This window comes from Podarcis tiliguerta (genome assembly GCF_965153285.1).
Source record: "Podarcis tiliguerta genome assembly, chromosome: 13".
Taxonomy (NCBI): Eukaryota; Metazoa; Chordata; class Lepidosauria; order Squamata; family Lacertidae; genus Podarcis; species Podarcis tiliguerta.
This window is the reverse complement of record NC_139546.1, coordinates 37360465-37388394: the sequence shown is the minus strand read 5'-3', so window position 1 is coordinate 37388394 and position 27930 is coordinate 37360465. Positions and strand designations below refer to the sequence as shown.

General features: G+C 47.4%; 1 protein-coding gene across 2 annotated transcripts; it reads right to left on the bottom strand.

Moving 5' to 3' along the window:
- Positions 1 to 1305: 1305 nt before the first annotated feature.
- Positions 1306 to 23916, bottom strand: SEZ6L2 (seizure related 6 homolog like 2). Of its 2 annotated transcripts, XM_083409112.1 has the most exons (18): positions 22935 to 23916; positions 18838 to 19065; positions 17991 to 18308; positions 17735 to 17868; positions 17010 to 17202; positions 14702 to 14887; positions 13685 to 13856; positions 13103 to 13266; positions 11850 to 12044; positions 10855 to 10993; positions 9459 to 9655; positions 8493 to 8687; positions 7135 to 7326; positions 6688 to 6879; positions 6519 to 6557; positions 6278 to 6395; positions 5855 to 5957; positions 1306 to 4021 (listed from the first exon to the last, which is right to left on the bottom strand). In XM_083409112.1, exons 1-18 carry the CDS (start codon positions 23005 to 23007, stop codon positions 3992 to 3994), a joined length of 2868 nt encoding a protein of 955 aa, XP_083265238.1. In that variant the 5' UTR covers positions 23008 to 23916; the 3' UTR covers positions 1306 to 3991. The 2 variants fall into 2 exon arrangements, with proteins under 2 accessions (XP_083265238.1, XP_083265239.1); XM_083409113.1 differs by lacking the exon at positions 18838 to 19065 and having other exon boundaries at positions 22935 to 23914.
- Between the last annotated feature and the right edge of the window lie 4014 nt (positions 23917 to 27930).

Genomic DNA, 27930 nt, shown 5'->3' with positions numbered 1-27930 from the left:
GCGAGAACCAGGGCTAGCTTTCGCTGAAGGGATGAGCAAGAAGATACTCAAAGGCAGAGGACAAGTGCAGCAGCTGGTTAGTTGGTGGAGGTCTTCGCTGCCAAGGACAAGCACAAGCCAGACTGCCACAAGGACTTTTGGTTGGGAATGGGAGGGGAGCTGTTATCCTGCTTTGTTTTACCCAAATGTATGTCCCTCTCCTGTGAGCCAACAATAACGCCATATGGGGTCAGTCCTGGACATCTGCACAGCAGGCCCTGTGGACTGCTCATTCTAAATGGATCACTTTAAGCCACCCGCTGACTTGTGCTTATCAGGGAATCTTGGTGAAAACTGATTAAGTCCATGCTAGTCCTACTCAGAGTAGGCCTGCTGAAGTTAATGGACACAAGCAACTTCGGTTCATTAACTTCTTACTGTATAAAAGCTACCGAGTCCTACGGAGAAATGACTGGGTTTAAGCAAAGAGCAAAGCATTTTTTTTGCTTTTCTTTAGTGTGGGGTGCCCGACAGGAAATGTGTGGAGCTGGAAAATCTGCTTTAAAACCCACCTGCACTGCACAGTGTACCTCTGTGTACTTGTTGTTGTTGGGTTGGATGGCAAAGCTTTTATCTTATTCCCAACCATTCCCCCTCTTGCACACAAACACTCATCGCCACCTTTTTGCAGCATAGAGGTACAGACACCGCGGCTTTTACAAATGGTGCGTTTTATTTATTGCTCCAAAATAAAAGCAAATGAGGGTGGGAAGGGGAATACCTAAGGGCTGAAAAATAGGGGTGTAAGGGGTTATGGATGCAAAAGGAAGCATTCCCCAGAAATCCCATCTCCCTTGCGGACAGGGGTGGGTTACATCCCACTGTCCCTTTCCCCAGAATGAATGGAACTATGAGGGGAACCATTTTGCCCACAGAGGGTAGGGAGAACCTGGAAAAACTTGATCCCTTTTGCCCTTTTTCAAAATGCAAGAGAACGGTCACAGGGGCGGGGGGGAGAAGAGTCGATCCAACAAGTTTGATAATACGGGAGATGAGAAATGGACAGATGGGGAAGTGATATACCTATATCCAGCCCCATATTGGAGGTAGGTGGACGGATGTGGTTCTTAAAGGGGGCAAACGCCTCCCCTGCCCCATATACACCCTTGGGGGACTTGAGATTTCGTTCCCTCTAGGGTGTGTGATTTGGCACTCCCCATCAGGATTCTCCCATAAGCTTGCAGAGAATGTCCTAAGGGGATGAGGTCTCTTCCTAGCACTTGATTTCTTAAAACATTATTTTCATACATTTTGGCACTGCGGATCTTGCCTTTTTCTTTTCTTTTCAAACACCTAAGCGGGGAGAGCCACACAAAATGCTTTCTCAGCATCCTTAAAGTGGGTGTCAAGTGACAGTTAATGACTTTCTATTCTGATGATTAAAGGGGAAAGCCTCTCCCTTGCTTGCGGTATGTATTCTGAAAGAGTAAACGCCCTTCTGCCCAGAAAGCAGACACTAACACCTAGTGCACATGTAAGTTTCCTGGCAAATGGGTATGGCACCTTTTAATAAGAAAACCAGCCTTTAAAAGGATTAAAACGATTTTTCAAATGTAAATATCCATCTGTGTTCTATCATTCAAGGGATACTATGGGGAACTAGAGGCTAGAAAGCCTCGTTATTTTTATTCTTTTTATAAGCAAGCTAGAGAAATATACAGTGGGTTTTTTTTTTTCATTTTAAAAGGCAGCAAGCTAAAATAAAAAATAAATATTGGCACAATTGTTCTTAAAAGCAGGTGTAAGATTAATGGCTTTCAATGGTGTGTTTTTTAAATTGAGTCATAAAAAATACCTGCCTATGCTATAGCCTTAGAAACTCCTTTGCCCCCAAATCACTACAGCCCAATGTTTTGTTTCTAAGGGAACTTGCTCACTAGGGAAATAACCACTCCGCTTCATTCCTTAAAAGACAAATCTGAGATTCATTTTCCACCTGCGTGTTAATCTGAAAAGGCAGAAATTGAGGGAAATTATGGGAAACTTATATGAGGTTACAACGCTGCGGGAAGTGCTCCTGTGGGAGCTCCATTAAAACAAAGAACGTAAGCACATAAGTCAATCAATGGGGCTTGTTCATGAGAACTTCCCAGAGGCTCATGCCCTAAAAGTCTATGGACCACCAGATTTCAAGTTTTAAGAGTCTCAACAACGAATGAAGACTCAGGGATTGTTTTCCCCAGTGGAATATTTATTCAAAGATGAGAGCATATAAGTCTTATTTTTATTTGGGGGGGCAGACATCCCAAAACGTTTTCTTGCCTCAGACAGAAAATCAAAAACGATTCCCTCTCCATTGCGATAACAAACGAAATGATTGAGAAGTTGCTGCCTGAGGCCGGGCCACCTCACCATGCCAAAAATTCTTAAGCAAGCATCTTATAGTGTTTTGCAGGACCTTTTCGACAGGGGGCAGGGGGTGGTTTTTCTTGCTTTTAGGGGGGTTGGTGGGAGGATTAGAGGAAGAATGGCAAGGTGTAATCAGAAAGCCCTTAGTAGGAAGCCCCACTGAATGCAGCAGGATTTCATGCCAAGTAAACATACGCAAGAGTTGCACTATAAAGCTGCTATTAACAGTGCCTTCTTTTTGCGGGATCTACCAAGAGCCCCCTCAATATACTGCTTAATTACAAAGGTGCCATCTAAGCAGAGTGTGTCACCTTAATATTTCTACGAACCTGTTGCTGGTTTCTTTCTTGTAGGGCCACCTCGGTTCAACATGTGGGGCCTTTGCAAAACCCATCTATGCTATGGTATGGTCAGGTGGAAGTACAATGTTCTGTGACCCTGCTCTTCCCCCTCTCAAATGACAGGAGGTGTTGGTTTTATTTCAGGGGATGCAAATGGTTTTTCTCAGTTGCACAAGAACATAGCAGAAATATGTTCTGCTTAACTCAACAGGACTCACTCCCATGTAAAGTGTTTAGAATTAGGGTTTCTTCATTTAGCAGGGGTGGCTAACTGCCGGGCCCAGGAGCCTAATCTGGCTCCTCCATTTTTTCTTGCCCACTGATTTTTGGCAGCTGTGGGATTAAGTAGATATGGTGCTGGGCTGGGCAGAGAGCTTTCCGTCTCTCTGCCCAGCCCAGCCCCCAATGGGGATGCCAGTTGCCCCCCTCCCAGGTCACCAGATTGATCATTTGATGAGTATGAAGGGGGGAGCAAAAGCCTGCCCCATCCCTCAGTCCTCAGATAATCTGCATGGATCGGCAGAGGAGCAGCCAAAAAAAAAAAAAAAGGTTAGCCACCACCCCAGATTTACAGCATCTATCGGTTTTCTGTTGTGTTTATTCTACTGTTTTATGCCCTTCCCTTTGGCACCAAGTACAGCTTGCTTACGGCAAGGTCTCCTACAAGCGCCACAAAATGCTGGTTTCGAGTGATGTTACTCTACAATCTACTTTCCAAAGTGTGTGTTGTTGTTGTTGTTGTTATTTTGATGGCAGCACCTAAAACTGATATCCACCTCCTTAGAAAAGACGTGGGGGACAAGACAAGGGAAGAAAGGGATGAGCCGAAACCCCTCCTTTCTCAACCACTAAGGAAATAATAAACAACAGGCGGGGAGGAGGGAAGTGAGTTAGTAAACAAACAAACAAAGAAGTAAAGAAACAGGTAAAGCAGGAAAAGAAACCTGTGTGCGTGTGTGTGTTGTCTGTGTGTGAAACGCGTTTGGCACATTGAAGAGGGTATTTACAAGGAGTGGGGGGGGGGGAGTGGACGGCGTCCAAAGCTGGGAGAGTGGACAGTGAGGCAGCAACATGGGGAGGAAGGGAGGAAGGTGAATCTGTGGGGCAGAGAGGAGAAGCTCCCCTTCTTCCCGGCCGTTTCCCCTAAACTCCCCCGAAACCACCTTCCACTATTCCCTCCTTAAATAGGAATCGTTCTCAGTCGCTGCTCCTCAAACCCGCTCAGGTTGGGGGGGGGAAGAATGCGAATCCTCTGACATCTTCTAGATGGAAACTTCGTATTCTCTGGTGTCCTGCCAGCGGAGAGAAGTTGAGAGGAGGGAAAGGGCGGGTTAGCATCCGGGTGGAGTTTTGCCAACGCTCTCCCCGTCCCGAACCACCCCAGACATCAGAGGAATTGGGCAGCTAGGAAGTTAACGCCGGTTGATTTACAAAACGCTTCTGGGAAGCCACTTTTAGTCCAAGACGTCGCTCAGAAGTCGACCACGCGTGATGTTAAATGTGTCAACTAGCATCAGTTTGTGGGGTTGATCATTATTGGGGCCGCAGCAGGCGTGACCGGGGCTTTTCTTCCTCTGCTTTGATCCTGAGGAAAATTCCTCCTCTGTAAACTGAATGTGCATTGGGAGCACCCCCAGCCCCAACCAGAACTACTGTGTTTGGAAAAGCATCAGAATATAAGCAGAGTGCTGCTGGATCATCTTAGCCCAGCATCCTGTTCACCCAGTGGCCATGCAGATGGCCATGGAAGCAGGACCAGAATGCAACAGCACTCTCCCCCCTTGATACAGCCTCCAAAGGGGGAACATCGCCACGCTGGCTAATAGCCACAGGCAGCCTCGTCCTCCCTGAATTAGTTTAATACTCTTTTAAAGCCATCAAGTTAGTGGCTGCTGCTACATCTTGCGCTGGAACGTGCCCTTGAACTCTGATAAGGCTTTCCTGCTTGCCTCGAGAACAGAGAAGGCTGTGCAGGTGGGAAGAGGCTAATCTATTGCAGAAAGGTAAAACTCCCATTTCTTGCTCTGCCAATTTTGCCCCTGGCCCTCCCACTCCTGGCATGCGGCCCCTAGAAGACTGGCTTCCCCAGAAGGGAAGAAAAATATTTCCCATCCCTGTTACAGCACATTAGCTTTCAAAAGCTACAGAGTGATTTTTTCTGGCATCCCAGTTTGTTGCTCAGCGTACTCATATCCTGGTTTATAGTCCCCGAAGACAAAAGAGAGTCGTGGATAGTCTCTCTCTGGGGATTGGATGTGGGGTAGCAGATCAGCCTCCACTTACACATGCAGGGCATAACAGAAATTTTACAAAATTACAAAAACAGGGTGATTTTTCAGAGTTGTTTTTTTTTTAAAAATTACCCCTAAGGAAACAAAACAACAATGCAGTCCCTGGAGCTTCTCATGCCCCAGAAACTGCTATAAGATGTATTGGATTCCAATCTCCCTGATATTTATTTTAAAACACACACTGTGTGGAGCAGAAATAGAACCAAGGTCCAAATGTGGCCCTCCAAGTCTCTCCAACTGGCCCTCGATTGCTCTGGCCACTTCTGTCTCTGGCCACATCCACTATTAGCCTGTGGTCCCTGGAAGGGACTGTGGTCCTTGGGCTGAAAAACATTCCTCACCCTTACAAGAAAGCATGACGGGCCTTTTCTGCAGTGGCTCCCTATTTGTGGAATGCTCTCCCCAGGGAGGTTCATCTGGCACCTTCATTACACATCTTTGTTGTTGTTGTTGTTTAGTCGCGTCCGACTCTTCGTGACCCCATGGACCAGAGCACGCCAGGCAGGCACCAGGCAAAAACATCCCTATTCAACTGGGCCTCTGCCTGATTAATCCCCTTTTAAATGGGTTTGTGGGAAGGGGTGGAGCTTGTGGTTTTGTTCTGCTCTATTTATTTTGTGTTTTTATCCTGTATTTTTATCTTGTGGACCACCCTGAGATCTTCAGGTGAAGGGCAGTATATAATTTTAAGAAATACTACTATACTACTTCTACCACCTATTATTATTTTCAAAAATGATTTTTTAAAAAGTGGTGTTTTCACAGACATTCACGTCCCATTTAGCACCCTTCTTCCCCATTCCCCCACCGGCCACAGGACAAAGAGCATCTCACCCCAGCCTCGTAGAGAGGGTTGTTGAAGTCAGACTCCACAGTGATGGGGCTGTAGCTGTGGGAGCTGGAGAAGGAGAAGCCAAAAAGGGTCTTTCCTTGGAACCTGGGGGTGGGGGGAAGGAGGAGGAGAAGGAGAAGATAGAACAAAGCAAGCCAGTTGGGCTGCCGGGGCCCCAGCACCCCCCCTTTTTAAGAAGGGGGCTGAGCACCCTCAATATCCAGCAGTGACGTCACACAATACCTCTCCATTCCATCTTAAGATTCTCACAGCACCAAAGAACCACAGCCTACTGCCTTCGTAGGGCAGGTGCAAGTTGCTCCATCGCAACCTATTACATCCAACGCCGCTTGGCCCTTGCCCACCCATTGGCCAAGGCCCAACTCCACCCTCCGCCCCCCAAGATCTGTGGAGGCTCAGCTCACTTGGTGTAGTAGACATAGATGCCACCAATCAGTAGGATAACGAGGAGGATGGGCAGGAAGATGGCCAGGGCGATGTTGCCACCTTCCATCTGGTGGGAAGGATCTGTCGTTTGGGTGACTGCAAAACAAAAGGCGCAAACGGAGCATGCGAGTGACCTCAGCAGCAGGCCCAGTGGCAAATTCACCCACCTCCTGCCCCGGCCCTCTCCTCCCAAGCTCCCCATCACAATCCCATCCTCACCTTCTAGCTTCCGGCCATCCAGTAGCTCCTCATAGGCCACTGGGGAGGGAAAGAGACCAAGGGGGGCATTTAGAGAGCAGCAAGAGGCAATCACGACAGAGGGGGTAGGGTGGGATGGGGAGTGGCCAGGCCACGTGCGGCGGCGACTGGAGCAGGGAGAACGCCATACCTTTGCACAAAGGAGGCTGGCTGGTCCACTGGGACGGGTGGCCAGGTATGCAGGTGATCGTCACTTCGCCGATGAGCTCAAAGCCTTCGTAGCAGAAAAAGCGCAGGGATTCTCCCGCCTGGTAGTGGTGCTTGTAAAGCGTTTGGTACCCGTTCTCTGGGACCCCAGGGTTCAGGCAGGGCTCGTATTTCACTGCAAGAGAGACCGAGGGGCCTTCGGTTCCAAACTGGAAGGCCAACTTGGCCACTCTGCACACCTTCCCTTAAAAATCCCGAAGCAGCAGCTATGGTTCTCTTCCCCTGCTCAGCCTCCCGCGGTCCTGTAATCTCCCCTTCTGGGCTCCAGGTGCTGCCCAGAGTTACCCTCTTGGCCAGAACAGGTTTCCCCCTGCCAGCTCTGCCAACACAGCTTCTTCCCTTTTCAGTAGGACCCCCCTTCTTTACTCACAGACGCATTTGGGCACCCGGTCGCTCCACTTGGGGGTGCCTGTGTCCCGGTTGTAGCAGGTCAGTGTGCTGCTCCCTTCCACCACGTAGCCCTCATGGCAGAAATATTGGACGTGGGAGCCAATGGAGAAACGTTGGTCTGAGACACTGCGCTTGCCGTTGCTGATCTCCCCAGGGTCAGCGCAGTTCACAACTTTGGGAAGAAGCAGAGGGAGAGGAAGGAAAACGGGTGTGAGAAGTGGTCCCTGTGGATCTCCCCTTTCTTCCCTGTTGAGGATGCTATGCCTCACAATGTGGGAACTAATATTCTTCCTGATACGGTGCAGACATGGGACATGGGGTCTGGGGCTGCCCAACAGCTTCTTATCTTCCATTATTAAGCGAAACAAGTTTCTAGTTCTTTGCGTTGCAGTCAAAATCCTGCATGGCAGCGATGGAGAACCTTTCTGGCTCCACAGGCCAGATGTTTATCAGGAACTCTGCAAATCTGATAGGTGAGTGGAGCTGCCCAAATGACAATCACCTGACATCACATATGACATCATTTGGTGGAAGCATGGCATGGTTCAAACGAAGGGGAATAGCAGATGTTTCGGTGCAAACCCCTTCAGAGGCAAAGCTGCCTGCAAGGTGATCTGAAGTCCCAAACAGGCAAGATTCAGCACAAACCCCTTCCTGGTTCAGAAAGGAAGTTGCACCGAAACTGCAGCTAAAACAAAGCAGAGGGCAGACCCTTCATGGACGCAGGGGTTTCCATTCTGCTGAGTGAGAGAGTTCCCTGCAGGGAGCTCTTGAGCGTCTGAATCTAGCAGGTTTGGCTTCTCCTTGCATCAGCCAATGCGTTGGGAGGTCAATCCTGCTTAGCATGGCAGCGAACTTCCTTGCGCACCCAAAGTGAGCAGGGCTGCCTTATCAGCTGATGGCTGGGAATCCAATCCTACTTTACACAATGCTTGAGAGGCTCCCAGCAACCAGAGTGGTGGCAGATTTAGCATAGCTTGCCCAAAACAGCCTTGTGGGTCAAATGAGGAAGCTTGTTGGGCCTTGGAGGTTTCCCACCTTTGCTGTATAGGCTCTGTCTGTTTGAAAAGCTCAGAAACTAAACATGGATCTTGAGCAAGGCTTTCAGTAGTCCATGGCTACTTCATGACTCCTGGTAGGGACCCAATTTCCATCCCTCGGGACCCAATGTTTTTTGCACCACAACGGCTCTCCCTCCAGCAGGTTTTGCTTACCCTCTTTCTTCACCCTCCTGCTACCCAGGTCCCTGCTGGTATATTCTGAGTCCGGGGGGTAAAAGAAAAAAGGATGCCTTTCCTGGGGTGAAAACCACCCCACCCTGGCCCTAGGAAGACTTACTCTTCTGGCAAGTGGGAGGGCTGTTGCTCCACGACAGGTCCCACTGGCAGGTGAGGATGTCGGATCCCACTATGTCATAGCCTGGCTCGCATTGGTACGTCACCACTGTGCCGCGGATGACGGCAGCGTGAGAAGCTGTGCGCCAGCCAAACTCCACCTCGGGCAGCTCGGGGCAAGTGTCGTTTCGTGGAACCTCTGCCAAAGCAGGAAGGAGAGGAAGGAGTTAGGGACTACCTTCCCTCAGGCCATGTTCCCCACCACCGCCACCTATGCTTCTCCTTCTACCAATTTTCCGTGGTACACGGGGAGTCCTACAGGCCCGTCCTCCTAGGATAACAGTGAGATGGCAACAAGCTGAAGGGAAATCCCAGCTCAGGGATTCTGCACACAACACTATGGGGCTTTCTGTTTGGTGAGTGAAGTCCATTGTTCCATGGACAAATAGAATGACTTGATAGGGACAGCAAGGGGGGTGTGGGTGTGGGTGCGAGAGAGAGAGAGAAGGAAACATTACAGAATATCTTGTTCTTCTGGTTAATTATTGTCTCACAGGAAAAGACCCCTGCAATAACACTGTCAAGGTAACAAAAACTGAACCTACATTGGGTATTTAAAATCAGGCTGAAATGGAAGCAGGATTGGTGTTAGAAGTGGGATAACCATGTTTTCCCAATCTATCTCTCCCCAAAACTAAAAATGGGCAAGAATAGTCACTTCTTCCCTATGCTTTTCTTCTCCCAGCCTGCTCTTCCGGCCTTCCTTTCTTTTCCAGTGGGGAATCTCAGACAAGCAGAGCATATGAGAACATCCTCCCCACACCACACCACCCTGATCCCCTATGAAATTTCCACATGACTTTGGGGTCTGGCATGATAGACTATATTTGCAGGATGTGTCAGAAATACATTTGTTCTCTATGGCGTTTCCATCATTTCCCACCCATCGCTCAGGGCTTCTTTCTCATACCCTTGTACCGCACCAGGAATCCCTGGCTGAGGCCGAAAAGGGGGTCCCCAGGATCCGACTGAAACTGGAGGGTGACAGCTGGGCCTGAAGAGTAAAGGCTGAAGCGGGGGTGGGGACCCAAGTACTGGCCGAGGATCCGGGCTGTCAGGTCCCCCCCGTCAAAGATGGTCAGCACATCGGATTTGCGGATGTTGAGGCTAGAAAGAGAATTGGGGTGGAGGGGAAGAGAGACACACAAACAGGAACCATCGTTAAAAAGGAAAGAGGAAGAGCCACGTGGCAGGATTAGGTCGCTCAACCTGCTCCAACATTTCTCTCTTCCAGACTAATGGAAGGATGCATAGACAGGTGAATAAATGGATGAATGGATGGTTAGAGAACCACAGGCTTTCTAGGACCATTAAGGAAAATGAGGCTCTTTAAAGGAAGTTTCTTTTTAGCATGCAGAAACAGGGACATGTTTTACAAGGCGGAGATGCTCAATCAGGTCACCTCAAAGTGAGCACTTGAGAATGCATTTGCAAAAGCAGTGTGGCAGCCATCAGGCTAATGGATAGCAGAATCCAGCCATGCAGACAGCTATTCTTTTTTTAATATAAATAATTACTTTACTGTGGTTTCTTCCTGTTCAGAGACAGTGTTCAAACGATTGTGAGGTTGTTGGGGTGTTTTGTTTTTTTTAAAAGAATGGGTGTACACAGTTATTTCATCGCTATGTGACTTGTAACTGCATACATAGGGGTTGCTGTTGTTTTCTGCTTGGTGTGAGGTTTGATCCATTTTCTCAGTCCTCCAGATTTTTAGGAGAAAGATAGGATTAAAAATGGAATTATAAATAAATAACCTTCCTTTTTTGCAACATTTAAACCAAGCGATTATTTTCTCTCATCACTTTACTCCTATATATTTTAATCATGACAGCAAACTTCATGGAGAAAAGACCTTGTCATTGCCATTTCCCATCAAGTCATAGTACAGTGCCAGTGGCAAAAAAAATAAATCACCAGGAGCAGCAGCATAATTATTGTTTAAATAATTTCCCTGCTTGTGTTGATGATTAAGAACACTACTTCCCTTCAACATCCTCCTCGTAAAATGTAGAAATTTGCTCCTAAAAATACAAAGAACTTGCCACAGAGTCTGGTTTGATCAGGCACTGCCTGTGTCACAAAAGCCATCCTATTTTGTCAGATGAGACATCTCCAAATCTTATGCAAGGACCTTACCATATTAAATGGGTGAGATGAATGACTTGAACAATCAATCTAATGATGGATGGTGGTTTCGGAAGACCATGTGAGGACAAGGTGGGATGTCGATGCCTGAATCATGAGGATCCGCCCCCCCCAAAAAAGGGGTGGTGGTGCTGATGGTGACGGCGGAAGGTGGAACCTACATCTCGATGTCCAGCAGCACTCGCTTCTCCTCTTGCACCCGGATGCCCCAGACGCAGTCCTGGCCCTTCCCATAGGACTGGGGCCAATCAGGGGAAAGGACGACGCCTGTTGACTCAGAGAGCTCCCCCCCACATAAGGCTGGAGGGGGAAATAACACAACAGTCAGGAATAGTCACATGTTGAACCAGAAGGTGCATCGGCACTGCCAACCTAAGCCAGTTTTAAACTACATCCTTCTGTGGAATTGTGGGAAGATAAACCCAGGCCCCAGACCTCATTGCCCTGAAGATTGTGACTCTACACTACTTCTGGCGTACTTGGAAGCAGGACCCATTCATTCCAATGGCGCTTGCGGACAGATCAGTGCCTGTGGGATTAGCACTAAATACACTCGTTAACTTGAAAATGTATTACGTTTTCCTGGGGCAACCTGTAGAATAGGAGGCTTCACTCTGAGGAGAAATTTTCTCTGTCTAAATCCGTCTTCAACACTGGGGTTGCAAATTACCTGGCCTTGCTTGTGGAGTGGCATCAAAGCCTTAGGAGACTGCCATTTTCCCATTTGATTTTCAGACTTCATAAAGACAAGAGCTGCACCAAGGGCAAGCAGGCCCCCCCATCCCAACAAGGAGCAACCCCTCCTGATTTATGGACCCATTATTAACAAATACTGTTATTTTTTATTTCAGAGATCTTAACATGTTGGACCCAACTCACTCACCTATAAATAGACTTCTGTCCTCCCAGAATTGCCTTTTCCTTTTCCTGGTGCCACCAGCACAATCTCTCGTGACTTAAATCTCCTTCCAATCATTATCAGCCTGCCCCCCCTTTGTCTTGCCCATCTCCTTAAGCAGTTTTGTGAACTGATAAGCACTACAGAAAAATGAATCCTGATGCACTCCATCGCTGATCACTTGTACACATTCATAAGGCAGAGTTATAAAGAAATTCAAGGACAAAATGGAAAGCATTGGTGTCAAAGAGAGATTACCTTTGCAGGTGGGCTCGCTCTCATTCCAGCGGGGGTCTCTTGAATCAATGCACTCGATGGCAGAAGGCCCCTGTTCAAGCATGTATCCGGCACTGCAGGCAAATTCAACCACAGTCCCCATGCGATACAGTGGGTCTGATGTGCTGAAATTTCCATGTGCCAGGAATGGTTCATAACAACGGTCTTCATCAAAAGCTGCCAGGAGGAGGAGCAAGAGAGTCAGGAAAGTTTCCCAGGTGCGTAAGGAATTTCTGGCCCCTCCCTTTGCTGTATCAGTACTAGCCAGTAGATGGCAGTAGTCCATTGCTGACTAGGAATCTGCAGGCAAAGGCCTTGGTGGTGGTTAGTTCAAATCAGTATGGGACATTCAGCCGTACCAGAGCCGACTGATTCTGGTTGCCAGAAAATGAAAGGAAAAACAACAACCCCAAACAAAATAGCCTAATGAGGACTGAGCACGTTCAGTGAGAATGAAATGCTGACTCACAGTTGAGGGGAAAAAGGCAAAACAGGTGGGAAAGAATGGAGTTTTTGCAACCCTGAGCGAAGTACTTCAGTCTGCAATACTTTGCTGCAGTGCCACACTTATACCCAAAAAGTTAAATTGTAATTGGACTTACTAAGACAACCTTCAAATGTTAGGAACCTGTTGCTATTTGCAGATTAAGCCATTTTCCAAAATTCTAATATATGAGGGACACGGGTGGCGCTGTGGTCTAAACCACTGAGCCTAGGGCTTGCCGATCAGAAGGTCCGTGGTTCAAATCCCTGAGCTCCCGTTGCTCAGTCCCAGCTCCTTCCAATCTAGCAGTTCAAAAGCACATCAAAGTGCAAGTAGATAAATAGGTACCGCTCTGGCGGGAAGGTAAATGGCGTTTCCGTGCACTGCTCTGGTTTCGCCAGAAGCAGATTAGTCATGCTGACCACATGACCCGGAAAAACTGTCTGCGGACAAACGTCGGCTCCCTCGGCCAGTAAAGCAAGGTGAGCACCGCAATCCCAGAGTCATTCGCGACTGGACTTGACTGTCAGGGGTCCTTTACCTTATGAGTCCACTAGATGTAATATTCTGGATTTGCTCCAAGACAATGGTTTCTACGGTGATGAATACGTACACTTGATTATACTTACTGTGATTTAATCGGTCACCCAGAACTACAAATCAGAAGCAACCAATACCAGATGCCGTTTTCCACACTGGCCTGCTTCTGCCATTTCTGAGGGCACCTAAGTGGGGAGGTCTCTGTTCTCACCTTCATAGCGCAGGCTAAGGATGAGAGGTGTGGCCGGGCCTTCACTGGTGAGCTCCACAGTGAGAGACTGGGCATCGCTCAGCAACCCCCGTTCTGGGACATCATCCATATCCGAGTCGTAGATGATCGGGGAAAAGGCGCTGCTCCCACTGCGGATCATCAGTCTGGGGAACAGGGGGAAAAACCCTCAGTGACTGGGCCGGCTCCTCCTCAAAGCACTGTATTCTTTCACCTCAAACCTCCTGAGAGCTTCAATCTAACTTAAGAGGACTGCTCCAAACCTCTGTCTCCCACTGCTTCCCCACCCCAAGCCCAAGAGATCTTGACTGCTTCCATCCAGCTCCCCTTAATCATTTGAACCAACATCTTCTCCGATGTGCTTACCTTCTCCTGCTCTCCCCGTTCCCACATTCCCTTCCTCTGATGTTTCCTTCCCTCACCATCATCTTCTCATGCCTCCCCTCAACCACTTCTTGCCCTTTCTCTGCTCTGCCCCGTTCTCCCCTCCAGCTGCAAATACTTCCTCTCTGCTCCCTGTCGCCACCCTCATCTCCTTCTCCTGCAGCGTCGATATTTCCTCACTTGTCGTTGTCTTCGTCCAGGGCCACTCTCTCAAAGTGAAGGTGAAGCCTCTGGCCTTCGGGCGCCTCCACCAACCAGCGGCAGGTGAGGTTCCGGCCATGAGGCCCTCCTGGAGCCTCAGGAGCCACGATGCGCCCACGAGTGGCGTTGTGGACTGTCCCTCCACAGGAAGCTAGAGGGGGACAAAGGCCAGGTATTGCTATATTAGTAATAGCAGTGTTATATATCCCCAAAACCTAATGATCAACTCACTGAACAACCTTGAATTCCACTGTTTTGAGAAAGAGAGAATCTTTTCTATTTATTTCCTCTCTGCACCACTTATGCTTTTATTACCCCCTATTAAACAGTCACAAGGTCCTTCTCTGTGTTATGAATTACGAAACACGAGGAGTGTCACACTCTAACCTGCTTGGCCAAAGTATAATAATAATAATAATAATTTTTTTATTTATACCTCGCCCATCTGGCTGGGTTTCCCCAGCCACTCTGGGCGGCTCCCAGAATAATAATAATAATAATAATAATAATAATAATAATAATGATAAAAGATCAAACATTAAAAACTTCCCTAAAGAGGGCTGCCTTCAGATGTCTTCTAAAAGTCAGATAGTTGTTTATTTCCTTGACATCTGATGGGAAGGTGTTCCACAAGGTGGGCAACACTGCCGAGAAGGCCCTCTGCCTGGTTCCCTGTAACTTCGTTTCTCACAGTGAGGGAACCAGCAGAAGACCCTCAGAGGACGACCTGAGTGTCCGGGCTGAACGATGGACCAAAAGACCTTTCTTTGGTTAGCAGTCTACCCCTCTTCTGCCTTTCCCCAAGGCTACCCTGTTCCATTCTAGAATCATAGAGTTATGGAGTTGTAAGGGACCCAGAGGATTATCTCATCCAACCCCATGCAATGAAGGAATATGCAGCTGGCCCATACTGGTATCGAACCCTCAACCCTTGGCAATTTCAGCACCATGCTCTAGCCAAATGAGCCACACCCCCACTTTGCTTTGGCCACTCACCCACACACGCAGGGCTCGTGCCGCTCCAGCGAGGGCGGCTGACGTTGAGGCAGATGAGCGTTTCTTCCCCTCGCAGGTGGAAGCCTGACTCGCACTTAAAAGTGGCAGAACCACCTGGGTGGAGGTCAGTCACCATGACATCGCCATTCTCAGGTCGGCTGGGGAAGCCGCAGCTCAGGAGGAAAGCTAGAATTGGGGGACAGGGTGGGGGGAAGCGAAGGAATGCGGTGTCAAAAAGAAGCACATGGCCCAAGGCCAAGAGAATGAGAACTGGGAAGGATCAAGGAGGAGGAAATTTGAAGCATTCAGCGACTGATTTAATGACTTCCATCAAAATCAAGGCTGAATTTGCATATAATTTTTTCTGAAGGTGGAAGATGCTGGATGACAGCTGATCGGCACGTTTCACTTTTTGCTATAATGTTTTTATTGTGAAATTGTATGCCGCTCGGCAGTCAGTTGAAAATTTTTTATATAAGCATTAGAAAATACAGAGGGTTAAAAAAAAACAACCCATTTGGCTATACTCTGTACTCCTTGCTTGTAACCCTTTCTGCCAACACATTTTCAGGTTTCTTTCCATAAACATGAGGGCTGGAAACTTAGCTTTACAAAACAAAGGCTGAAATTTGCATGTTTCTCACAAGCTCCCAAACCTCTACTTCCGTAGGTGAGTGTGTGTTGGGAGGGCACTGATTCTTAGTTACGGAAACAAGAAACATCAGTCCTTCAGCCCAAAACATGGCTGAAACTTTGTCAAAAGAACAACAATATGGTAACATAAAGGACAGCAGCTGAAGAAGGATAAAAGTCTGCAGCCCCATTTGTTGGCGGAGAAGCTAAATAACGAAACCAAGGATTTGTAACTGGCAGGCATAATAAGAATGCAAGAGGAGCCATGCAGGATCCGGCCAGTCGCCTATTCCAGCATCCTAGTCTCATAGTGGTCAACCAGATGTCTATGGGAAGCGGGCAAGGAAGACCTGATCACAACAGCACTCTTGCCTCCCGTGGCAAACCTTAGGCTCTAATCCAAATCACTGATCCAGGTTTCTTGGATTGTCAGGCCATATTGCAACGTAAAGGAAAGAAATTATGTTGATCACATGGTGAACCACAACATTTCTGCCAGGGGAAAAATGTGCTACTTTAAGCATGAGGGCCTTTGTTTCAGGCATCTACAGAGGCAGCCCAAATAAAACAGTTTAGGTCCTCTCCAAGTTGTTGCCCAAGTCCCAGAGATCCTCCTCCTGTTCTTGGCTCCTCAATCTCTAACTCTCAAGCTAGGACCGTGTACCATCTCTGGGATTTCTCTCAGGTCTTGCAGAGCACCCTGACCCTGCTTCTGTGACTCTTAGATCGGATAATAACGTGGTTCAAACTAGACCCAAATGGCAGCAGACCCATTTGTTTAAACCTGAGTCTGCCCCATCACTTGTTGTTGTTGTTAACATTTCACTGTACACAGACATTAAAAATCCCATACTAATTACAAAAACAAATCATGTAACAAATTGATTACTTTTAAACATGCTCTTGCACCATACCAATAAATGAGATATCTCTGTAGAGGGGAGTGTTTCACTCTGCCAGTATTCAAGTCATAGTTTCCAAACCCAACAAAAGTCTACTAATCTTTTTGTCATCATTCTTAGTCACTCTTAGTCAACTTAGGCTAAACAGCATAGTTAAATACCACATTTTCACATTCTTCTTCATTGTCATGGACTAATGATATTCTACACTTTGCCTCGATTATATTGTGTCCACCGGTTACGGTCTGCAGTAGCTTCACTCCCCAAGAATCTTTCTATCAATTCTACTACCATAACTTTCACTATCAGAAGCAAATGGCTAGGGCCCCTCGCCCACATGCACCTTTTGATCTAAAAATGAGACCTGCATCTCACCTTATATGTGATTTTAAGCAAACAGAATTTACATGCGATTTGGAGAGCCCTGCATTTAGGCAAACAGATCTACTGCAATCACAATTGTTGTCGTCCTGCATATAAATAATCATCACATTGTAAGATCCAGTTTGGTCCCGAGTTACTCCAACTAAGGATTGGTTCCCAACAGGTCTGATTTTATTATTTATTTGATTTCTATCCTGCTGTTCCTCCTAAAAAAGGTCAGGGTGGCACGTCTTATAGCCTATAGCCTGGTCCAAACAAGTCACTTCAAAACTTCACAAAACCACTGGCCTGTTTTTTTTTAAAAGTGTTAAAAACCACTTACTTTAAACATGGTTGGTAAATTACTCCTTCACATATTTCAAGGGGTGACTGAAATGTCCATTTCTTACCTTGGTAGTGGAATTTGAAGATTCCAGGGGTGGTGGTGTGGTAGCTCTGAAAGTGGATCAACACCTGATTGGTTGGGCTGCGGATCACCTGCCCCTCAACCATCAGGGACTCATTGGCCAAGACAACAGGCTTCTCCCCTCCCAGGCCTTCTACGGTCAGCGAATCTTCCTTGGATAGGTTCAGACTCTGCACCTGGGAGTGGAAGGTGGACAAAGTCAGGACAAAGAATGGAAGAAAAAAAGAGCTCTCCCTCTCTTGGACTGAAATGATTTACAAGGTCACGTCTAAGCTTACCCGCCCTCCAAATGCAACCACGACTTTTTGTCTGAGAATTAAAAATTAAGAACACCACTATTTTCCTCTAGTCTGAGAATTTTGACTGGGGACACAAAATGTAAACCTATTTGCGAGAAAGGCTGTAACACAAGATGTTGTTATTTCTCTGAAGGGAGGAAATAAATTTCAGTCACTGTCAGCATCCCTATGTTGAGAGAAGGTATTTTCAAGTCTCCAACACCTAGAAGCAGTTGGCAGCAAACAGGCAGATTTTTCTTTCTGTCTTGCAGACAGAAAAATGATACAAATCTGAAGGACAAGAACAAAAGGTAACCAGAAAAGGCCAAGTTTTATGCTACCTGCTCATCTTCTTTAAAAAAAAACCACTTAGAACAATGAACAGCGAACATCTTTCAGCTTCAGACTAGCACTTTTTCTTGTAGCTTACCTGCACTTCTATCCCGTAGCCCATATAAACAGAGATTGTGTAGGTGCAATCCAGGCCCCCATAGAAAGTAGCGCCCGCGTAGTCCGGAGATTCCACGTAGCCTTCCACGTCAGTGATGTTGTTGTTGCACAGTACTTGGGAAGGAAGACACAAACAATGAAAATCAAAATGGCTTCGCGCTGCCTTAAGAAAGCACACTTTAAAGCAAGTCCACCAACTCTGGAATCTGTCCACACTCCACATCCTCACCCCTCACCTGGCGTGTGCACCGTCGTGATGGTTGTCGTTGTGATAAGTGTGGTGGTGGTCTCCTCGTCGCCTTCGGGGATGAAGGCCGTGGTCGTGGCCGAGATGTGTTGGCCGGCAGACCCGGTCTCATCAGGTGGAGGTGGAAGGCGGGGGGGCGCAGCGGCTGTGGAAGCCGGAGGGGTCGTAAGGAGGAAGCCAGTGGGCGGTGCAGCAGTGGTCAAAGGGGAAGGACCCGTGGCTGCAGCTTCAGAGGCTTCGGGGACCATCCCACCATCCAAGTGCTGGACAGGTGGGTGGAATGGAGGCAGCGTAGAAGGGCTACCTCCTAGGACAGCACGATGGCGATGGTGGGAGAGAAGGAAAGAACAGGGCAGGGGAAATCAGAACGGATGACAGGGAAACATGTACATTTGTAGCCCCCCACCACACCCTTCCAACAGCCACTCTGTAAAATGCATACCGCTTTTCTGGCAGTAAACCAATGACTATCTATTAGAAATAGTGGCTGGTGCTCAATGGAACTGGTAGGGCAGAAGGCTGGGAGGCCAGCAGTAGGTGGCGCTAGAGCAAATGACAGGCACAGCCACACACACCCTTGACTGGTTGTTAAGTAAGAAGGCTGAGGTTTGTGGGTCTGTGCCCCAACGGACCAGCTGCCACTGTATCTATTACCAATATTTACCAAACTGGAATGTTTATTCCAGTTAATAATCAAACCTGCTTTATCCATAGTCCTCCAGCCACACTTTCCCACACAAGCCACCCCATTTTACTTCAGCCATGCCCAAAGAGGGTGCCACGACCTCCCCCTTCCTCTCCCACCCTCCTCCAGTTTATTTATTTATTTTTCTCACCAGGGATGGGCTCCTCCATCAGCTCGCCCCCCAGAAACTCCTTCCTCAGCAGTGCCCCCTGCAGCAACTCAGAGAGGCCTTCGGGGCTGGGGGGTGAGGACCCCCTGACCTCAGCTGAGACCCCCAGTTCCTCCTCCTTGGGTCCACCCATGGACTCCGATGACAGGGCCTCCAGCTGTGGGGAGGGGGTAGCCGGGACCACATCGTCATTTTCCCAGAGGGGCAGGCCTGCAGCGAAGGAAGGGTGAATGGAAACCTATCAGCTTTTGTGCTTCCCCAGAAGAAGACTGGGGAGGACATGCAATAAATGAAGAAGTCGACAAACAATACAGGCCTCCACATCTCCGTCCACCACAATCCAGATCTTGCATTGTCCTCCTTACGTCCCTCAGCACAGAACAAAACTAACCCTACCAGGTCCATGTGCCCTGCATAGTGGGTTGCAGCCAATGCCAGTCCTGCTCAGAGTAGACCCATTGACGTTAGTAGACATGACCAACTTAGGTTCCTTCATTTCATTGGGTCTACCCTGAGTAGGAGAGAGGAAGCAGTGTCGGCTGGCCACATAACGGACTTGGCAATACTTTACTGAAACGAGGCTTCATAATTTCAGCAAGGCCCACCTGGCGGGATATGGAAATGGCTGCAGGCCTCATGGCAGCACGGACTTAGGCCTGACAACCGCCTCTGTCCAAAGTCATGCCCCTTGTCCTTGTCTAGGAAGGAAGAAGAGGTGGGTCTGAGTGGGCATAAGGTCGGCTGAGGAGGAATGTCACTTGGCCACTGAGCGGTGGTGATGGAAGCCCAGCCACTCCCACCCATAGGTCAACTGTCCATCCCTGAAATATGGCCTTGGCTTGGCGGTGGGGGGAAAGGCATGCACAACATTGGCCACCACTTCCATTGCTCCACCACTTCTGTTATAACATTTGGCCACCTCTGTGCTTTAACCTGAGGGAGAAGATGTACCCCTAGTCCTCTTAGCATTCATCTAGACTCCTTTTGGGGTTTTTAGAAAGCTACAGGAGGGTGATGCTTTGGCTAAAACAGAGGTGGTTCTTATAGACTGCAAGGGTCCCTCCACACAAACTTCCCTTCCCTAACTGGAGCACTGGGCCACATGCCTGCTTATTGCCCCAAATGGAAATAAATTCCAGTTCTCAGACTTCCCATGCATCTGTGTTTGATACAGGCAGCTAGAGGTCTTCACACTGCCCCCCTCATCCTGGAAAGACTTCTGAAGCCTTTGTTCTGTATGAGAGAACACTAAGAATTTGATGCTGGTCCATTAAAAAAAAGTGGAAACATTTCTTAGTCCTGCCTCCCCACCCACCCTGGTTATCTTTTTCAGTTGTTAATTAATCCAGACAAAAGTAATTGTTTTGTGCGGTCATTAACATACAGTTCAATGGGGCTTACTCAGTAAACTAGAAAGGTGTTCTAGGATTGCAGCCCAAACTACACTTCTCTGTAAGTGTGGTAGAAATGAGATATTTCCCCCTCACTGATTCAGTCTGTTTCTATAATCCTATGTGTTCTGTTCCAGATGCAAGCAGGGGTGTTCTCATTACAGGGTCTAAATCTACTGAACGAACTCTTATTGGAAGAACTCTTATTGTTTTTATCAATGCTGGTTGGATGAACATACTGGTTAAAAAAGGACGAAGAGGCCGTTCATTTAGAAGTTAGGCCTTATGAACAAAATGGGTGATTAGTGTGTGTTTAAGGTGGAGTAATTTATCTGTGATAAAGTGGCACTGTCGGCAAACTGCGCAGCTGAAGTGTGATAAGAAGGCAAGTGAAGGGAGAGACATGATCTTGTGACAGTGAAGCGGTAGCTAAAATGCAAACTGGGAGGTAACTAATGTGTGTTAAGTGCTCTTGTGAATGCTTGCCTGTCTGCCTCCCTCCTCCCATTTTACTGCAGAAGGCTGCGTCATTTAGCTCCATATTTTACACATTAAGTTTGGCCTTGGTGCTAGGAAAATAGAAGGGGAAAGAGCCTGTAGGCTAGGACGCAGGGTGCTGATTGAAAGGTGGTTGGCAGGCTCTAAGAGGCAGCTCAGGGATGGGATAGCAGGGGGGTTTGCGGATCACGGGCTGAAGGGCCTTGAATGATGAGCCCCGCACATCACTCTTGCTGCCTTGATGTGACAAGTTCGGCAGTGACAGCCGCCGCCGCCGTAGGCGTCTGACAGCATGTGAGATCCTGGCAGCTGCTGGCGAGCCATTAATTGCTCTGAACTCGCTCCATTAAGAAGGCCAGCTGCCTGGCAGGCCTTGTGGGCCCAGTCATTCGCCACCCCACAGTAAAGTGGCAGAGAGACCCCCACGGAGTGGGAAGACTTGCCTCGCCCATCCCATTTAGGGATCCGTCAGCCACTCCTAGCCAGCCAGCCACCCCCTCAACGAGACAGATGTCAAAAATGAAAAGGCAGCTGCCTCTGGGGTGGGAAGGAGAACGGATGTTAGGCAGGAAAAGATAACCTTCTGTGAAAGGCCACATTAATTTGGTGGCACATCACACACTCAGCATCTCCTAAGTGAGTGATTGCTCACATATAACCTCCCCCTGCCATTAAAAAAACCCAAAATCCACGAAGGTGGGTGACACCTGTGATTTCAAGGTAGTATAGGAAGGAACACAGTTAGCTGGAATCCAGATAAACATCTAGTCTCCACACCCAAATGGAAAAATCTATGCCTCCCAAATCCTTAGTTCCTGCAGTGCATCAGTAATAGCCCCCAACCTGGGCCTAGCCTCATCTTTCACCATTCTACCTCACAACCCTTCTGCCCTCCCACATCTAGTTTTCTTGCTACCGTGGTACTTTAAGGCCTTGAAAATGCAGCAGCCTGCTGCCCCAGCTGAGCACCCCACATACGTCCAGCAGCACTGAGATTCTTCCCCACCTTAACTGCATTGCAAAGCTGCACAATCGCGGCTCCTGTTTGGAAATGCATTGCCCAAGCCAGCCTGCCCCCCCTTTCCATCATGCCAGTTCCCCAAATCTCTTCAGCTCTTTACAACCCTGTCTGCTGTACACCCCAGAACTGAATGACAATGAAGAAGAAACACAATCCTTACATTTGGGCACCCCTTTTCTGATTTTGCAAAGAGATCCATTTTTATTAAGAGGGACCTTATAAACCTGTTTTGTTTCTACGTTGCATGAAAAATCCTGTCTCCTTTTAGCAATGCAGGAATCCTGAATCTGTTTTTCTTTGCAGTGTTGTACGTAACACCCTACTTTCTTTTTCTTACACACATCAGTATCTATTTGTACCCCAATTCTTTGACCTCCACGTTTCAAAATTCAACTCAACTCCCAACCCCAAATGTCCTGTCTGCACTGGTATCAATCAAGGGTCAGCCCCAAATTTCTGCTTCACTTGCAATGTTCTGCGACAACCTGACACCCCTCCCCCGTTATTAATAATTGGTTCCCTTGAAGCCTGTGCTCCCCTTTACAACGTTGCAGGGGGGGGGGGCATACTAATAATCAAAAGCAAAGGCAGTTTATGGACCCATTTGTACTATATTTTGTAATCTTTATAAACAGAGTATTTCCCTGTCCATTTCCCCTAGAACACCCTTGATTATCATTTGTTTGCTACTGATGCATGCTACTCCTCAGATCTCTGTATTCCACCTCTACAAACCCCAAAGAGGATCACCCCCTTTTCCCTTTCTTTTTTTGCAAGGAGGCACAGAACCTCCCAGCTCTGTGCAACAATTTTCCCATCCCTCGTTTCATTTTGCAAGCACTTATAATAACCCTGGTAGCCTTCGTGTACCCTCCCATCACAATCTCATACCCAAAGCTGTTTTAATATCCATGTGTTTCCATGCAAGGCAGAAAAATATTTCAGGTTGTTGTTTTTTTAAGGTGCGTTTGAAATATTGCTCATATGCCTGCAACACCGCGTTCACAACATACCCACCTGCCATTTGCACCCTGGGGGGGTGGGGAAGATGAGGATGCATTTTCAATCCCCTTTCCTTTGGTACAAAACACTGTCAAAATGCAACAAGCCCATTCCGTTTTGGTACACACACCCCCAAACCCCTCTCCCGACAAAGCCGGCCCCCTTACCTTGTAGAAGAGGCACAGAGCTCAGCAGCAGAAGGAACAGCATTTTGGACGCTGCTTTTTCCGAACAGCCCATTTTGGATTTCTTCAGACCTGCAGAATACCTAGTCTAGCTATTTCCTTCTCCTACCAGGCAAGGGAGCCGTGGAGCCAGGAGCCTGCTTAGCAAATGAAAATGCAGTAGATTCCCTTGCAATGGCTATTCCTGTGTTATTTTCTCCCTTCCTCTTTTCTCTCTCCCTTTCAAAAGCAATCTAGGATTTGTGTTTCAGAAACAGTTGACTATTTCTGAAATATTTTTGCTGCTCATTAGTTGTTCTTTTGAAAACGTACAGCACTTATTTTTTAAACAAAACAGATAAATCATATAGATACCTTCCTTTAGATAAATATACATACATACTTTAAAGGTGGAGCAGTGCAACACCTTTTTATTTTCAGTTCCAGGCCTCTTTGACAAATAATGCCTCCCTCTGTCTCTCTTATGGTTTTTGCCCACAGAATACAGCAGTTACCTAAGCTCGCTTTTAACAGAGAAAATGCAGGATGCAGAGATGGATTTCTTTGCATATGAAAAGGCACTGGCTCCCTGGTTTCTCAGCAGGATGAGTGAAGTGGATGGTCCTGTCTTTCCACAAACCCATATGACACCTTATAAACCCTTCAGCAAAACCTGTGAACAAGCCCACCTACACACCTATCTGAAAAGTCACATATAGATTCCTGTTATTTCAGAGACTTTACATTTATTACCCATGGCACAATGTTCCCCCCTCCCCTCCCAATCTTGCCAAAGCAATTCAGATTCAGTTGCCAAAAAAGAGAGATCAGATGGATGCAGTAATCTGCCCTTTAAAAAAAAAAAGGAAAACCTTGGGTGCCTATCAATTCGTTTGGCAAATCAAGTAGCTCTCCCTTTCTCTAGCTCTCTCTGTCCTTGACAATGAAACGCAATGGATGACAGCCTGTGCATTTGCAACAGAAATGCAGCCGGTAGCTACAGATTATTCTGGGTCCTAGGGTAGCCTTTTGCAGAATGTGGAATCTAGGTCCTCCACTCCCACCCCAGAGGGTGCCGATAGTATAGGCAAATGACTTACAAATGCAATGAAGGAAAAATAACTACCTGACCTTTTAAAAAAAATAATAATATGAAGATAATGCAATGCTTGTTCGCAAGCAGCACAGAGGCCTTAACTAAAATGCAGCCTTTGGATCTGCAGAATAATACCTACAGATAAGCAGATCTCTTTTTCTTTGAGACTGAAAATAAATACATGGGAGGGGGGAAATGCAAAGGCAAAACTATGCTTCTTTAATAGGCAGTGGGCTGGAATTTTAGAAGAAGAAAAAAACAACAACCCATGTTGACTGTTATATGACTGTCCACTAAACATGGGTCACATTTAGATACCATACCGTACTTCCTTTTGAGAGATGCAGGTGGTAGCACTTTAAAACGTACCACAACAAGGTGCCTAAGTAGCTTAGTCCATTTTGCAAAAGAAAAGCAATTTTTATGCAGTTCTTGCAAATTCAACTCAGGTACCCAGGCAGAGACATTGGATTTGCATCTACAGTATTTAGTACATCAGTTTCTCTGTATTTTATGCCACCTTCAGCATCCTAGCTCTCTATGGGTTTTTGCAAACTACAGGCCTCAGTTTTCTCACAAATGTCGTTAATTGTCCTCAAATTCTTATATACCTCATCATTCTGTATTCAGCAATGTTGCCTTTATTTCCTTTCCTTTTTTTTGCAATGTTCCATAATTATTGGGGGCAGGGGGTTACAGTTAATCCCTGTCCTTTAGTAAGTTGCTCATTTTACCTCCCTTTCTCCCAAAATTAGATGTTGCTTAATTTGCAAACTCCTGTTCCCATATCTGGGTACCCCTCCCAACAACCTCTGCCATCAAATATATCGCTCCCATAAACCTCTTCAGCAAGGCAAAAGCAGCGGCAGCAACAACCCTGCCCCCTTTCATCACAGACTGGGGGGGGGGGAGAGAGAGAGAGAGAGAATCAAGGTGGGTGTGTGGAACTTCCTGAAATGAATGAATGTGGGGGCCAAGAGGAGTTATGTGGGATGGAGAGACATTCGAATAGGGTGGGGTGGCTGTTGGGGGGAACAGCAGAAAGGAGGGGAATCTCCCTTCCTTGGCTGCTTCAACTTAATCTTCCCTCACAATGGTTGCTATGGGAGTTGCAGTGGGAGAGCGGTTGCTAAGGGAGGCACTGTGGTTGCCAGGCAGTTGCTAAGATAGGTACCAGAGACTGGTAGGGAAGTTGCTAAGGGCAATACACCAAGGATGACGGATGTTCAGTTTCAGGGCTTGGTTGCAATATGAGAGGGGGCTGGACAGCAGGAAATAAGCCAAGGGTCTTCTTCTGCTAGTTTTCAAGCTGTGTTCTGGATCACCCTTGGATTTCTCAATGAGAAAATCAGCCATGACACACAAGCTGATTTGAAAAACATGTTGTCCGTCACAACCACCCTTGCACCTGCCCTATGCAACCCAAAGGGAGTGATGAGTGAGTCCTAGGCTTTTGAAACGAACCCGAACATGCGTAAACAAACTGAACACATATTCTTTGTCTTTATCACCATCTTTCTTGTCTTGCCCCTGCCCTGTCAAATTTTAGACTGTAAGCTTTGCAGGGCAGGGACCAGCATTCCTGTAGTTTGTAAGAGTGCTATGCATATTTATAGTGCTAATAGAGCATGAATATTAATATTATAGGGCAGGTTCTCTATTCATCATGTGGGGCAGTTCTGAGGACCAAGAAGTGAGTGTGCATCCTAAACACATACCCCCCCACACTCACCCCAGTCCTTTGCAAACAAATGTTGAGCATAGAAAAATGCTTTATATCAGAACAATTTGCCCATCTAGTGCAATATTGCTTACTTTGACTGGCAACAGTTTTCCAAAGTCTCAGGCAGAGGGCCTTCTCATCACCTCCTACTGAATATATTGCCACCCTGAGACCCCTTAGGAGGAAAGATGGGGTATAAATAAAATAAAAGGTAAAATGGTAAATGTCCCCTGGATGGTTAAGTCCAGTCAAAGGCAACTATGGGATGTGGCACTCATCTCGCTTCAGGTCAAGGGAGCCGGCGTTTGTCCACAGACAGCTTTCCGGGTCATGTGGCCAGCATGACTAAACCGCTTCTGGCGCAACGGGACACTGTGACAGAAACCAGAGCGCACGGAAACACCTTTTACCTTCCTGCTGCAGTGGTACCTATTTATCTACTTGCACTGGCGTGCTTTCGAACTGCTAGGTGGGCAGGAGCTGGGACAGAGCAACGGGAGCTCACTCCGTCATGGGGATTCAAACCGCCGACCTTCCGATCAGCAAGTCCAAGAGGCTCAGTGGTTTAGACCACAGCACCACCCACATCCCGGTTTTTCCTTTACCTTAAATAAAATAATGAAATAAATAAATTAATATTTAAAATTATTTCTAGAGGGGTGGTGATTCTGAACTGGAACAAGACTGAGAAACCTCAGGCCTGGGATCTGAATACAGCCTTCTAGGGCTCTCTGTTTGACTCTCAGGATTCTCCATGGGGAACACACCTTCCCCAGGCATGCGCCCTCTCTGCAGGCTACATTCCTAACTGCCTTTGCTTTGCACCCTCACAGAGTGGCTTTGCCTAGCTGGAATGTGTCCTTGAATTGTGATAATGCCTCTTACTTTGCCAGATTGAGGATAGAAAGGGGTGGACTTGTGTAGAAGCTAGGCTACTGTACGGAGATGAATTTCACATATTTTCACGTTTGCCTCTGGCCCCACCCACCACTGCCATGTGGCCCCCAGAAGGGAATGTGGCCCTTGAGCTGAAAATGGATTCCCAACACTGAACAATAAGTTAAGATGTTGTTGTTTTTTTAAATCTTTTTTACTAAAGTTTCGTATCTGTGTTGGGGGTGTGTGTGTTGCTGAGTGTAGCCCGTAAAAAGATGCTTCCTGGCAGATACCATTGGGCACTCCAAGAGAGGCAAAACATATTTGTGGGGTTTCTCACAGGACTGTGTTGCCCTACCACTAGGCAGAATGAGGTCTCTACCCCAGGCAGCTGATTTTGGGTCCTTTGAGAAGACACAAATTGTTATTTGCTAATTATTACTGCATATTTTTTTCCAGGGAGAGGGTGTTTGTGGGATCTTATTGAGTTACAAAATATCCTCGTCAGCCTTGGGCGTTATGCACTGGCATGTGTGTGTGTGTTTCCACTTGTTTCACCTCAAGGAACTGAAAAACCCCAGAAGCATAATGAACCGCCAACTCTGAACTGCCCACCACTCTAAAAATCTCCAGTAGCAGGCGACATAAGAAGTTCTGCCTCAGGCCCTGAAGAGCTGCTGCCCACCAGAGGAGACAGTACTTGAGCAGTTTTTTTGGCAGGCTCTTCTTTCTAGAGTTGGGTGGTCCATTAGGTTTCCTTGGGGGTCGGTTGCCATGGGAACGGCTGAGGAAGTAGCTGCCGGCAAGGGGGTAAATATGGCAGTTGCTGGTGGAGCAGTTTATCCCTGGAGAGCATAGAAACGCAGAGGGTCATCTAGCCCAACCCCCTGCAATGCAGGAATCTTTTGCCCAATGTGGGGCTCGAACCCATGACCTTGGGATTAAGAGTCTCATGCTCTACTGGACTGATGGAGCAGGGAAAGGGAACAACCCTCTGAACCTCCAGATGGGGTTGGACTCCCAACTCCCATCCAGCGGATGGCGTGCAGTCAGGGGTGATGGGTGTAGGAGCCAACTCCTGGGGCCAAGGTCCCAAGTTTGGCCCCCTCAGTAAAATATTTGAGGGGGTCAGCCCCCACCCCCCAAGTGGATGGGCATTGTCATTAAATTGGTGTGTGTGTGTGCTGTGTCTTATGATCTATAATGCCCCCCCCCCCAGTATCTTATTCAAGTTGGCAGTACAGTGGTACCTCGGGTTAAGTACTTAATTCGTTCCGGAGGTCCATACTTAAGCTGACACTGTT